Source organism: Cnephaeus nilssonii, assembly GCF_951640355.1.
Source record: "Cnephaeus nilssonii genome assembly, chromosome: 1".
In the NCBI taxonomy this organism is placed as follows: Eukaryota; Metazoa; Chordata; class Mammalia; order Chiroptera; family Vespertilionidae; genus Cnephaeus; species Cnephaeus nilssonii.
This window is the reverse complement of record NC_137072.1, coordinates 92,292,900-92,305,885: the sequence shown is the minus strand read 5'-3', so window position 1 is coordinate 92,305,885 and position 12,986 is coordinate 92,292,900. Positions and strand designations below refer to the sequence as shown.

The 12,986-nt window shown below is 43.8% G+C and overlaps 1 protein-coding gene and 1 long non-coding RNA gene across 2 annotated transcripts in view; one reads left to right on the top strand and one right to left on the bottom strand.

The window, feature by feature from the left end:
* Nucleotides 1-7,812: 7,812 nt before the first annotated feature.
* LOC307103480 lies at nt 7,813-11,229 on the bottom strand. The gene is made up of 3 exons (XR_013813819.1): nt 11,164-11,229; nt 10,555-10,737; nt 7,813-9,382 (listed from the first exon to the last, which is right to left on the bottom strand). It is a non-coding gene; the product is annotated as an uncharacterized lncRNA (long non-coding RNA).
* A 28-nt stretch (nt 11,230-11,257) lies between these two features.
* SLC30A9 (solute carrier family 30 member 9) overlaps nt 11,258-12,986 on the top strand; it is a 75,758-nt gene continuing 74,029 nt past the window's right edge. The window contains exon 1 of the mRNA XM_079777818.1: nt 11,258-11,555. Within this exon, the coding sequence (XP_079633944.1) occupies nt 11,444-11,555 (112 nt within the window). The 5' untranslated portion in view covers nt 11,258-11,443. The remainder of the gene's footprint in view (nt 11,556-12,986) is intronic.

Genomic DNA, 12,986 nt, shown 5'->3' with positions numbered 1-12,986 from the left:
CCTACCCTTTCCCCCACGTTCACTAGGATCTAGAATAGATTACCTGTGTGCATTCATATATTCTGAAAATTCTATACATTTTGCCTTCTTGGGAATTGCTTTTAAGGTATGTATTTCCTATTTAACATGTTTTTGGTTGATTTTAGCTGAAAGATTATTTCTGGTGTGCCTAGTTCACCCTGCTAGCAGAAACAAATCAGTCCAAAGTTGGGCTTTGAGATTTGAGAATCAGTAAGCATTCAGAGAAAGATTTGTTGGTAGGGTTTTATTCTGAAGAATCTGAAGGACCCAAAGATAGATGCACCTGAATGATCCTTTATTGCCCATCAACATGGAAATGGGAACCTAATGGGAAACAGAGGGCAGGAAAAGACTTGGAAGATTGGATGGGTAGAGGGAAGAAGATGGTGGAGAGGCAGGGAGCCAAGAGAGAAAGGAAACTACTATCTATTTGAGGTAGACTGTGATCTGATAAGAGACTCTATGGGAAAAGTAAATAAATGTTGCACCACATTCTCTGGGCTCTTTTTTAATCCAGGATGGCTCAGCTCAAATGCTACAAATACATATGGCATCAGGATAATGTCAGGAAGCCCACAGTGGTACCTCTAACCTGTATACATCCTGTTTCATTGGCCTTCAATTTCTTCATTTGTGGAATGTGGCCAGCATAGAATTATGTTGAGAATTGTTGAAGGTGAATAACTACATTTTATGTTATGCTTCTCATTTTACCTTAGGAGATTCTGGGACTCTTGAAATTTAAAGAACTTCCCTACTTGATGAATCAATGGTGGTTTAAACTTATGTTGCTAAACTTTATGTCAACACCTTTCTGTGCAAAAAAGAAACTTTGGACCTGTTAAGAGAATTTTTTTCCCCTTTCCCTCAGTAAAGTACACAACCTTGTGTTGACAGTTTTTTTTTGTTTTTTTTTTTTAGTTTTTGTGTTTTTTTACTCTCAGGTAAATTCCAGGAACAGAAAGTAAAAGTGCTATTACTTAGCAAAATCAGATCAGTTTCTGTAACAAGAGCTCTCCCAGAAGTACATCTTCAAAATCAGTAACTGATTAAAAGTCCCCTTCAGTACATGCTTTTGTAAACTTCCCCAAATGAATGCATAAAAAGGATGCAAAAATAGTCTATAAAATGCTCAAAACTAAATTTATCTATAATATGCACAGAATGAGGCCCAGAATTACAATTCTGTCTTCTTTAGGGAATCTGCCAAAAATGGGGAGTGACTTGATTCTTATCCTAAGTGAGTAGAGGAAATAAGAACATCATCAGGCAGGCACTAGAGCTTGGCCAAACTGTAGGGTTCAGTCACTTCTTAGCTGTGTGATCTCTGTTTCTCCTATAAAATGGTGATAATACCCCATACATTGTGAGATGACAAAATGAGCCAACCACATAGAGGTTTAAAATAGTGCTTCAGATAAAAGGGCTCAACACATTTTGGCTGTTATGATCTGTAATTTAGAACAATTGTATGGAGTGCATTACTGAATAAATTGAGTAGTTGTTATAATTTCCCACTTATTTATATCTCAAACAGTTAGAAAATAACAAACTATTTTCCAGGTTTGGTGAGTACTAATTAATATTTGTAGTGTTGACCACATCCCATTTTCTCCCCTACCCAGGTGCTGTAAGTTTTTTAATTGTCAAAGAAAGTTTAAATTTTAGAGATTACAGGATATCTATTCATATAGTAGAGGAATATGCAAATTAGCCAGGATGCCGTAACGCCAGGACCAAACAGGAGGGACCAGAGGCTGCATGGCGCCTCGCCCCAGCGCCCGGCCGGGGGACCTCAGGCCGCACCCCCTGCCCAGTGGGGCTTGACAGGGACCTCAAGCTGCGCCCCTTGCCTGGCGGAGCTTGACAGGGGACCTCAGGCCATGGCCCCTGCCCAGTGCCAGGCCAGGAGACCTCATGCCATGCCCCCCACCCCAGCGCCGGGCCGGGGGCCCTCAGGCCGCGCTCCCCGCCTGGCAGGGCTTGACGGGGACCTCAGGCCGTGCCCCTGACCCCAGTGCTGGGCCAGGGGACCTCAGGCCATAGCCCCCACCCAGCGGGCCTTGACAGGCCACGCCCCACCGCCCTTGCACCGGGCCAGGGGACCCGAAGCTGCACCCCCGCACCCGGCAGGGCTTGATGGGGAACCTGAGACTGCGGCCCCCACCTGGTGCTGGGCCAGGGGACCTGAGGCTGCACCCCCTGCCTGGTGCTGGGCCGGGGGACCTGAGGCTGCACCCCCCGCCTGGAGGGGCTGGACGGGGGTGGGGCCAGCCGGGTCTGGGTCTCACCCAATGGGGGTTGGGCTGGCCGGGTATGGGTCTCCATTTTTGAAGCACTTGCGGGTGGTGGGCGGGGACTTGACTCTAGGTCCCGTGGCATACCCCAGACTCTGACAGGAGGGAGATTTTCATATACATTTTACTAATTTTCTTTCATCTCTGACACTTCTATTATAGAGAAAGGGCAAATAGCAATATTAAAATATTTCCTCCAATTCCCTTTAATGTGCATGAATTTTGTGCACTGGGCACTAGTTGTAATATAATGGTAAAAGCATAGAATACGGGTCAGAACCAGGTTTCAGTAGTTACCTACTTCACACAGATCTATGACTATCTGTAATACATTTAACCACTCTTCATATCTGTTCATTCTTTTAAAGAATAGAGCAATATAAGATCACAATTATTTATGTATGATGAGATGGGGTGTTCTTCCCTGCCATTCCTTTCCATTTTCTAGAACACTGAATTATAGAGGCTACATTAATAGAAGGGTGTGGGGTTTTTTTGTTGTTGTTGTTGCTTTTTAAAAAATAGAAGTGTGATACCATCTTACACCTGTCAGAATGGCTATTATCAACAAATCAACAAACAGCAAGCGCTGGCGAGGATGTGGAGAAATAGGAACCCTTGTGCACTGCTGTTGGGAATGCAGACTGGTGCAGCCACTGTGGAGAACAGTATGGAGTTTCCTCAAAAAATTAAAAATGGAATTCCCATTTGACCTAGTGATCCCACTTCTAAGAATATATCCCAAGAAAACAGAAACACCAATCAGAAAGGATATATGCACCCTTATGTTCATAACAGCACAATGTACAATAGCTAAGTGCCCATCATCAGACGAGTGGATTAAAATAGCCTAAGTGCCCATCATCAGATGAGTGGATTAAAAAACGGTGGTACATCTATACAATGGAATACTACGGTGCTGAAAAAAGAAGAAACTCTTACCATTCGCAACTGCATGGATGGATATAGAGAGCATTATGCTAAGCAAAATAAGCCAGTCGGAGAAAGATAAACATCACATGACCTCACTCATTTGTGGAATACAATGAACAACGTAAACTGATGAACAAAAATAGATCCAGAGACATCAAAGCTTCGAACAGACCATCAAATCTCAGAGGGAAGGCAGGGGAGGGTGGGTGGGGAGAGGGGGTAAGAGATCAACCAAAGGACTTGTATGCAAGCCTATAAGCATAACCAGTGGACATAGACAGTTGTGGGGTGAGGACTTGTGCTGGGGGTGGGAGTGGCCGGGGAAAGGTCAATGGGGGGAAAAGGAGACATATGTAATACTTTAAACAATAAAGAATTTAAATTTAAGAGAAGAAGTGTGGTAGGCAGATAGACATGAGCAGAGCAAGGACAATGAACCAGGTACAAAAGGTCACCAGGATGGAAAGCCCCAGGTGACTAGCAAAGAACAATGTAGCTGGAACCTTGCCCCCAGGGTGTCCTTTTCTCCCCTAGCATATCTTGGTCATGTAGTTTTGAGAAGGCTAAAAAGGCTAATTCCAACGTCACCTTGATATTTGGGGGGCTAGCAATCTGAATCTGTGCCAGCAAGCCCAGTGTACATTCTTGATAACCTATAATTAAGTCACTGCCTCTTTCCCAGAAGCTGGCCTTATAAAACCTGTTACTTAAATACAGAGGCCATAAACTCTGAACAATGCACAGCCCCAGAGGGTGGGGGTTATTAGTGCTGGCGCCAGGCCAGACCATCAGATAGGGTGTCAAGACCCCCAACACCTGGGACCTTTTTGCAAAGCCCGCAAAGGGACTGGAAGCATAATCCATATTTGAGGGACAAAGACCCCAGAAAGATATAAAAGAGAAGCCCCCTGCATGTTACTTTACTCAGATTTGGGAAGTTATTTCGCTGAGTCCGCCGGCATAATAAACAGTATAACTCCTTTTCTCTAAAGTGTTGCTTGGTTTTTCTCTGGTCTTCTGCAACAGTTTGGGCCCCCTGACCTTTCCTCCCTAGAGAGAACATTTACACCTCAGTTGTATTTCAGCTCCAGGCCCAGAAAAGCAACAAAACTGAACCGTGTACAGCACAGCCAGGGGTGAACCTGAGGATGGGCGGTGAAGGATTAAAGAAGACAGACAAGAGAGTACATTTGGGGCTAGATAGGATCACTGCTCCATCCATTGAGCCAAACCGGCTAAAGCAAAGATAGTTTCTTACTGCAGTTTCTATTGGAGACAGTCATCATCATTGTGGGGACACTCTCCTGGACTTCTGCCCCTATTACCTCTGAAAACTGGATGTATCTGTGCCTTACATCTCTTCCCTTGCTAGAATATATTCCAAGAGGTGCCTTGCTTTTCCCATTTTTTCTTTCCGTTTGAAGCCTTTCTAATGCTTGGTTAGAGCCTCTGTCACATCTGTGGGCCCTAGCTGCAAAGGAGCCTGGGAAAGCAAATTCCAAACACCTACCTTGGGGAGGTAAACCCACAAGTTAATAAATTTCTGGGCAAAAGAGAAACTTTTGACCTGTTAGGAGAATTTTTTTTCCTTTTCCCGCAGTAAAGTACACAGTATTGGAAGTATGTTCAAAATATGCTGGGCAGCCACAAAATATAAATGTCCTTCACTGGCACCGAGTTCTATCATTTAAGGAAAAGTTCCAGCCCTGGCCAGTTGGTTGGGCATCATCCCACGCACTAAAAAGATTGCCAGGCAGGAGGCAGCTGATCGCCGATCGCTGTTTCTCTCTTACATCGATGTTTCTCTCCATCTCCCTTCCTCTCTATCAAAAATCATTTAAAAATATTTTAAATAAATAAATAAATTCCAGATAAGGATACCTGAATTTAGTAAAAAACTTTGTTTAATCCAGAATTTGTTTTCAATAGCAACTGTTATACAATCTGTCTGCTTTCAAATTTATATGTCTTCATTTCTGACCTTGGTTCTAAGCTTTAGCAGTTGCATATTTTCTCTTTTGACATCCTCATAAATAGCCAAAACCCATTGTCTGGAGTACAGTTTCCATCACAGACTGTACTTCTTGGCTGGGGGTGCAGCGACTAAATAATTAGATGCTTTCTTTACTTATGGAAAAGGAATAAGAGAACAAGCCCATTATTAGAAAAAAAAATAGGGAGGGTGTAAAATATTGAACCATCTTAGAGGTTCTCACTTGTTGCCATAAAAACCACTGTATTCAACAGCTAGGTCAGTCAGTGAGCAGCTGCTGGCCAGTTTGAATGTACTCAGTATTAGATTCTATGACTAGTCGTGATACTATTTAACCACTTTTTCAATAAATTTTTTTTTTTTTGCAAATATGGAACAGGAATGACTGCTAAATTATTAGATACTTAAGTTTAGAATTCTGTCATTACTGTGTAATTCAGTTGCTGAAATAACATGTAGCAGATGCTACAGTGCAAGTTAATGAGTAATTATTTTTGTGTACTCTGGCCTTTCATTTGTCACAGCCATGTGGGTTAAGTAATTATTCTTTTGCTGCTTATTTAAAGATTTTCTTTTGTTTGTTTCGTTCTTTTTTATTTGTTTAATTCTTCCATTTACCCCAAATTCTTTGGAAAGTCTTATGGCTCTTAATAGCCTACTTCTGTTTAAGTAAAAAGAGAAATTTGAAATTCTTCAATTGATTTACTCATTATTGTAAATAAGCCAAAACCACAGTCAAACTTGTTTACTATTTCACGGGCGTTGTGCTGGCCTCAGCTTTCAAGGGCATATATTCAGCTTGGCTTCCCTTCTCCAAAGCTGGCTCCTTCTTAACCAGGAAACAAGGCAGGGACAGGCTTCTTCCCTCTCCTCCAACTCCACCCCCTTGTCTCAATTTCTCTGTAGCTGTTTGTGTCCAGAAGTAAATGTAGCCAAAATTAATACCAGAATCAATTCAATTCAACCTATTTTTTAATTTAAAAAAATCAAGCTATAAAATAAAGGCCTGGATATTTGGTGTAAACTTTTCACAGAAATCTGATACATGTCAGATGAAGGTTTTCCAGCAAGCTCCCCAATGACAAGGGATGTTGGAGGTGTCAGGAGAAAGTGTACTAGAGTTAGTGGGAACAATGAAACTCTAAGGAAGATGTCCATGCTGTTGAAATATTTGGAAGATGGGTTCACAGACGGTTGAAAATAAAACAGAGCAAGAATCTAGGCCTGTCCTATCCCACTTGTATAGATATTTGAGGCAAAAAGAAGAGGAAGCCCTGGCCAGTGTGTCTCAGTTGATTGAGTGTTGCCCCAAAAGGTCACCAGTTCAATTCTCAGTCAGGGGTGCGGGAGGCAGTCAATCAATGTTTCTCTCTCTCCTCCCTTCCTCTCTCTCTAAAATCAATAAAACCTTTTTTTTTTTTTTTTAAGGATGATGGATATTACCACCTATTTCTCTCTCCTTGATTCCCAGCAGTGATGCTAAACTGGGGAACTGGCTTTAGACATGGACAGACCTGGTGGATGGGAAAACCTGTTAGTATTAAGATGCATGTGTAAAGATTTAGGAATTTAAAAAATATATAAATACATACACTGCCTGGCCGGCATGGCTCAGTGGTTGAGCGTCAACCTATGAACCAGGAAGTCACGGTTGGATTCTTGGTAAAGGCACATGCCCGGGTTGCAGGCTCAATCTCCAGTAGGGGGCATGCAGATGCACAGGTAGGGTGCCTAGCAGCTGCCAGCTGCCAGCCAGGGCCTCCCTTCGTTTCATGCTGCCCCCTGGTGGTCAGCACATGTCATAGCGAGCGATCGAACTCGCAGTCGGTCGAACTCCTGAGGGGACACTTTGCATATTAGGCTTTTATATCCTATCTAATAAAGAGGGAATATGCTAATTGACCCTCATGCCATCTCAAAGATGATGGTGCCCACAGCCAATAAGGAGGGAATATGCTAATTGACTGCCCCGCCCTCAAAGATGGTGGCGCCCACAGTCACAAGATGGTGGCACCCAGTCCCCTCAGCCCCGCCGGGGCAGCAGGCGCATGGCAAGGCTGGGCCCATGCGCTTGCCTCCGGAGGCCCCCAGTCACCTCAACCCCCCAGGGCCGGCCCGAGGTGCAGGCAAGCCTCAGATGGCAGCTGCCCAGCCTCTCAGGGCCTGCCCGAGGCACAGGCAAGCCTCGGATGGCGGTTGCCCAGCTTCCCAGAGCAGCCTGAGGCTTGCGCTGCTGGCAGTGGCAGCAGCAGAGGTGTGATGGGGCATCGCCTTCCCCTGACCACCATGTCGCCTCCCGCCCCTGAGGCTCCTGGACTGAGAGAGGGGGCAGGCTGGGCTGAGGGACCCCCCCCTCCAGTGCATGAATTTTTATGCACCAGGCCTCTAGTATATAGATAAAATACACACATATTTGGTAGAAGCTGGTGGACATTGCCTTTATTTTTTAAATATATTTTTGATTTCAGACATTCTTGCAGGCATTCTGGTGTATGGTATTAATCAACTGACACTTCACCTCTCTCCTACTTCTATTTTCATCTATCTGACTTAATAGTTACCTATATTTAGGCATCTATTTATATCACAAATCCTCACAAAATGAAAACAATTTAATATGTTGATCACACATAAATGGTGTAAGAAAATCTGGGGAAATGCTCTTTCTTGATCTATATTTTAGAAAACAATGAAAGACCACATTGCCATTCACATCTTTTGAAAAACCTCTTATTTTCTTTCAAAGGACAAAACCCACTGACATAGAAGTGTGGTGGTAAAGAGCAAGATCTTTTTGCCTTACTTTCTTCATCTATAACTTGCTAAAGTGTCATGAATGAGATAATAGAGGGTGTGGCAATTAATAAATGATCAATACTACTACTATGAATATCACTATTTAAAAATGTTCTATGTGTTTATTGTAAAATTTTGTCTCCTCCAATAGAAAATAAGCCCCATGATGCTGGAATCTTACCTGTTTATACATATAGGCAACTGCCGAATGTGTCTCAAGTGGAGCATTAAAGCAGTCTCTTGGTAAGGATGGGACTTCTCAAAGAATTTAGGGTCAAAGGAAATTCCTCTAACGAACTCTAAAACTGAAATTGCCTCAATTTCCAGCACTAGGGGAAATTTTGAAGACTGCCTAGCAGAACAAAGTATATGATGACAATATAGGTATAAGCACCAAGACAACTGCAGAAATATTTTAATCCAAGTCCTTGGAGACCTTATTATGTGATATAGCATTGTGAGGGTTAAACAAGATAAAAAAGCATAATCCACTTTATTCTTCAAACTTATTTGGCAAGCCAAGGTTTCTGGAGGTTTATAAAAATTAATACAGTGTTTAAGTCAAGTTATACCCCAACTATATCAGTGGAAAGGAGGGTAGGAAATAATGCTGGTGAAAATGTACTGTGCACCAACATTTTGCATATCATGCAGCTGTATTATTTTAACAACCCCACAAAAAATATATTTATCACAGAAGGGATGAATATTCCTCTAAAAGAATGATCAGAAAATGTATATAAACAAAAATTAAAATTCTATAGTACATAATAGACTCTAAGAAGCTTTTATCAGTTTGATTAAAATGATAGTTGAAACCAGGGGCTATTTTTAAGAATTAAAGCATTTAAATAGTATTACAGCAAACGTTAGTGATATTTACATAGTTATCATAAAATTAAGAGTTAAGCCCTTATGTATTTTATATCATAAAGTTGAATTTCTGTTAAAGTCTATCTTAATAGTAATATTCAGATATTTGAGCCAATTTGAGATTATGAATATTTACGGAACAGCATTTTTTTGATATGTAATAAAGGTTAACTTTTATTTTTACTATTAGTAGTAGTAGCAGAAAACAGTAAAGGCCAGTGGTAATGTCTATTAATTTGCTTGGGTTATCATTACAAAATATCAACAGACTGGGTGTTTTCAACAACAGAAAATGTATTTTCTCACAGTTCTGGAGGCTGAAAGTCCAAGATCAAGGTGTGGCAAGTTTGGTTTTGATGAGGCCTCTGTCCTTGGCTTGTAGATGGATGCCCTCTCACTGTGCCTTTGCATAGTCTTCCCGCTGTGTGTGCACATCCCTGGTGTTTCTTCGGATGTCCAAATTCCTCTTCTGCTAAGGATCCCAGTCAGATTTTATTAGGACCCACTCTGATGACCTCATTTTAACTTAATCACCACTTAAAAGGCCCTATCTCCAAATACAGTCACATTCTGACGTGATGGCAGTTCGGGCTTCAACATAAGAAGTTGGGGGGATGGCACATTTCAGCCCACATCAGAAGCCAATCTCAGGACCAGGATCTCTGAGGGTCAGACAGAGAAGGCCCTCCTCGGGAGCCAGAAATAAAAGTGGGACCCAAGCATGTCTGGGGAAGCAGTGGGCCACACTGTGGCTGCCCAGGCAACTCATCCAATTGGACCTTGCCAAGGTGCTAGTATAGTGCATTTAGTTTCATAGCCCATAGTGGGTCTGCCTGACCCCAGCCTGGCAGGTGTGGGTGAGACCAGCTCAATGGGTAGCATGAGGAAGTGAGTATGGGAGATCCCGAAAGGAAAGAACATGTGGTGGTGAACAGCATTTTTAAATGTTTGACCACTTAATGTTTAAGCTATGTTTGCCTTAGGAAGTTAAATTTGCTTACCAATCTTGATGTAATTTAATCACCAGGACTTCACTAATTTGGCTTTACTTATCTCAGTCTGTAGAAGACGGTTGATTCTTTTAAAATTAGGAATATGCTAATTGATTTCCCCTCGAAATAGCTATTGTGTAGTAATATAGTTAAGTGGCTGAGATTAATTTGAAAATAAAGTACTGTGCTTCCCATTCAACCAATTTATTTGTGCCACACATTGTTTTAACCCCTGGGAAACGGCAATGGACAAAACACAAGATTCCAGCATCACGACACTTTATTTTCTATTTTGAGACAGAAAATAAAATTGATACTTTCACATAGTGATACGTGTCTTGAAATGCATACAGGGCAACAAGGCAGAGAATAACCAGGCCTAACCAGCAAGGGTGGTCAAGGAAGGCCTCTCTTAAGTTTGCGCTAAGACCCGAATAAGCATGTCAGAGATAAACACAGTTAACGCCGCGGCGAATATCGGTGCGGGCTCTTTCTGGGACCAGCCTGATTCCTGGTGTCGATGTCTGCGCATCTCGATTATGCAGACAAATCTCGAATTTATAAAATGCTTATTCTACCGTATTACAGACCAGAATCTGCGGTCCAAAGGTTAGTAGGGCAAGTAACTGATTCCGAACTCGGTACTTGCCTTCGTGGTCCTGGGTGCAAAAAGGCATTACAGGCGAAGAACGATGTGCTCCGGTCAAGGTTCGGACAGCACTGAAGACATGGTGGCCTCCTTTTGGACTTATCCGGGCAGGCACCCGAGAGAGAATCAGAAGACCAGCGTCCGTCCTTCCTTCCCACCTTTCTTCCCACGAACAACACATGGCTCGGGTTTCGAGTTCGGAAAAAAAAAAAAAAGTAAAAAAGCAAGCAAAAGCCCCAAAGGCTGTCACTTCTCTCAAGGCTTTCTTGACTGTTAAGGTGCAAACCACGTACGCGATGATTTCCAGGCAAGGAGTAAACGTGCAGGTGCGGAGGAGGACAGGAAGAATACACACCAGGGGGGCGGGTCTGGGGTGGAGGAGGTCAGTGGGTAAAAAAGGGGACACCTGTAATACTTTCAACCGTAAGATACATTTAAAAAAAGAGCATATGAGCCTAACCAGCGGTTAAGGACAACAGGGGGGTGGAGGCATGTGTGGGGAGGGGTGTGGGCTGGGAATGGGGGGATGAGGACAAATATGTGATACCTTAATCAATAAAGAAATTTAAAAAATATATTATAAAAGAAAGAAAAAAAAAGAATACACACCAAAATTCACCTGCAGCCACGCCTTCCCCACCCCGGCCCAGTCTAGGTCCCCGGACTCAGAATCTCTTGATTCGCGCTCCGCGTTACGTCACTTCCGCTGCTTCCGCGCCGGCGTCCATAAATGACGTTTCCATTTCCGGGTCACTGAGGCCGCCAGTGGCGGCGCAGGCGTCGTCGCTCGCCGGTACCTCGTTGGTCCCCGGTCTATGGAGTCCGTTGGTGCCGGTGGTGGCGCGGAGGCCGGAGACGCTGTCCGAGTAGGGGCCTTTGCCCCGCCAGGATGTTGCCGGGCTTGGCCGCCGCCGCTGCGGCCCACAGATGGGGCTGGTCCTCCCTGTGCCGGCTCCGTCTGCGCTGCGGGGCGGCGGCCCGCGGCTCCGGCGAGCTCCAGGGTGAGTGTCGCGCCCCGGCCGGCCGCCGATTCCGCGGAAGCCGGACTGGAGGGCCAGGCCGAGCTCGGCGCTCGGCGCCTCGCCTCGGGGCAGTGCGCCCGCTAGCCCTCCTCCGGCCCCAAACCCTTTCGGGTCTCCGCCTTTGCAGTTTGGCCCGCCCCGCCAGGGGGGCTCCTGACAGGCCTCGGTGACCCTGGTGTCGCCTCCGATCCTAGCACAGGGCAGGTCTCGCAGAAACTTGCGGACAGGGTCGCCACCTTGAAGCCGTCCACGTTGCACCTAACAAACACTAAGTGCACATCGCCGTGTCCGCGATGACACCCTCTCCTCTCACCCCCTGGCCTGGGCAATGACTGACTCTTCCAAGTCCCAGGTCTTTTGAGCTCACGACTCACCTTCCGTGTAGCGGAGTAGCTTTTCTTGCCCTGCTCCTTTCTCGTATTCCCAACTTGTTTTCTTAAATTTCCTAAAAGGATGAAGGCGCGGGGGGTTGCTATTTGACATTTACAAATCATTCTTTTTTTAATGAAATGAGGAAACAGTTCTTTTCTTTTTTAAAAAATATTTTTATTGATTTTTTTACAGAGAGGAAGGGAGAGGGATAGAGAGTTAGAAACATCGATGAGAGAGAAACATCGATCAGCTGCCTCTTGCACACCCCATACTGGGGATGTGCCCTCAACCAAGGTACATGCCCTTGACCGGAATCGAACCTGGGACCCTTCAGTCTGCAGGCTGACGCTCTATCCACTGAACCAAACCAGCTAAGGCTACAAATCATTCTTAAATATGAGGTTATGGCCATCTCACAGTCATTGAATTGAGCCCAATTTTTGGCTGAAAAACAAAAGAACAATCTTTTATTTTCCGTTGAACAATCTTTTTGGTGAAAAAATATCTACCGAGCTGTAATTTTTTATCCCTCTACTTCAACATTCTTTTCTAATTCAAATTGTCCGATAGTTTCCAAAATAGTTTTGAGCTTGTAAGTCTTAATCAGGCTTGTCTCCCTTTTGGCCATAGATTGGCCTGCCGTAGGGTGACACTTGAAAACTGTGATAGAAACAGTGAGGGGGGAGACTGAGCCAAATCCACCCTTAGTCCTCCAGCTTCTTGAGGATACAGAGTATTTGCAGAGACATTTTTCAAAAATTCATGTTTGAAACACTTGTAGGATGTTTGTGACTTCGCAATAGAAGTTGTCAAGTTATTCAAATGTACACTATAAGCTCTGGCAACGCCTATGCTGTGCAAATAATACATTTGTATTTTTTATTTGCAATAAAGGTAAAAACAGGCCCTTAAATTTTCAGAAATGTTCTTGAGGCTTTTTGGTGGTGATGGAAAAGTATAATTGTTGAGCTTTCTTATATTGGCAAGATACCTGATTCTCTTATGAGCAGAATGAATCATTTGGTTATACTCACTTTA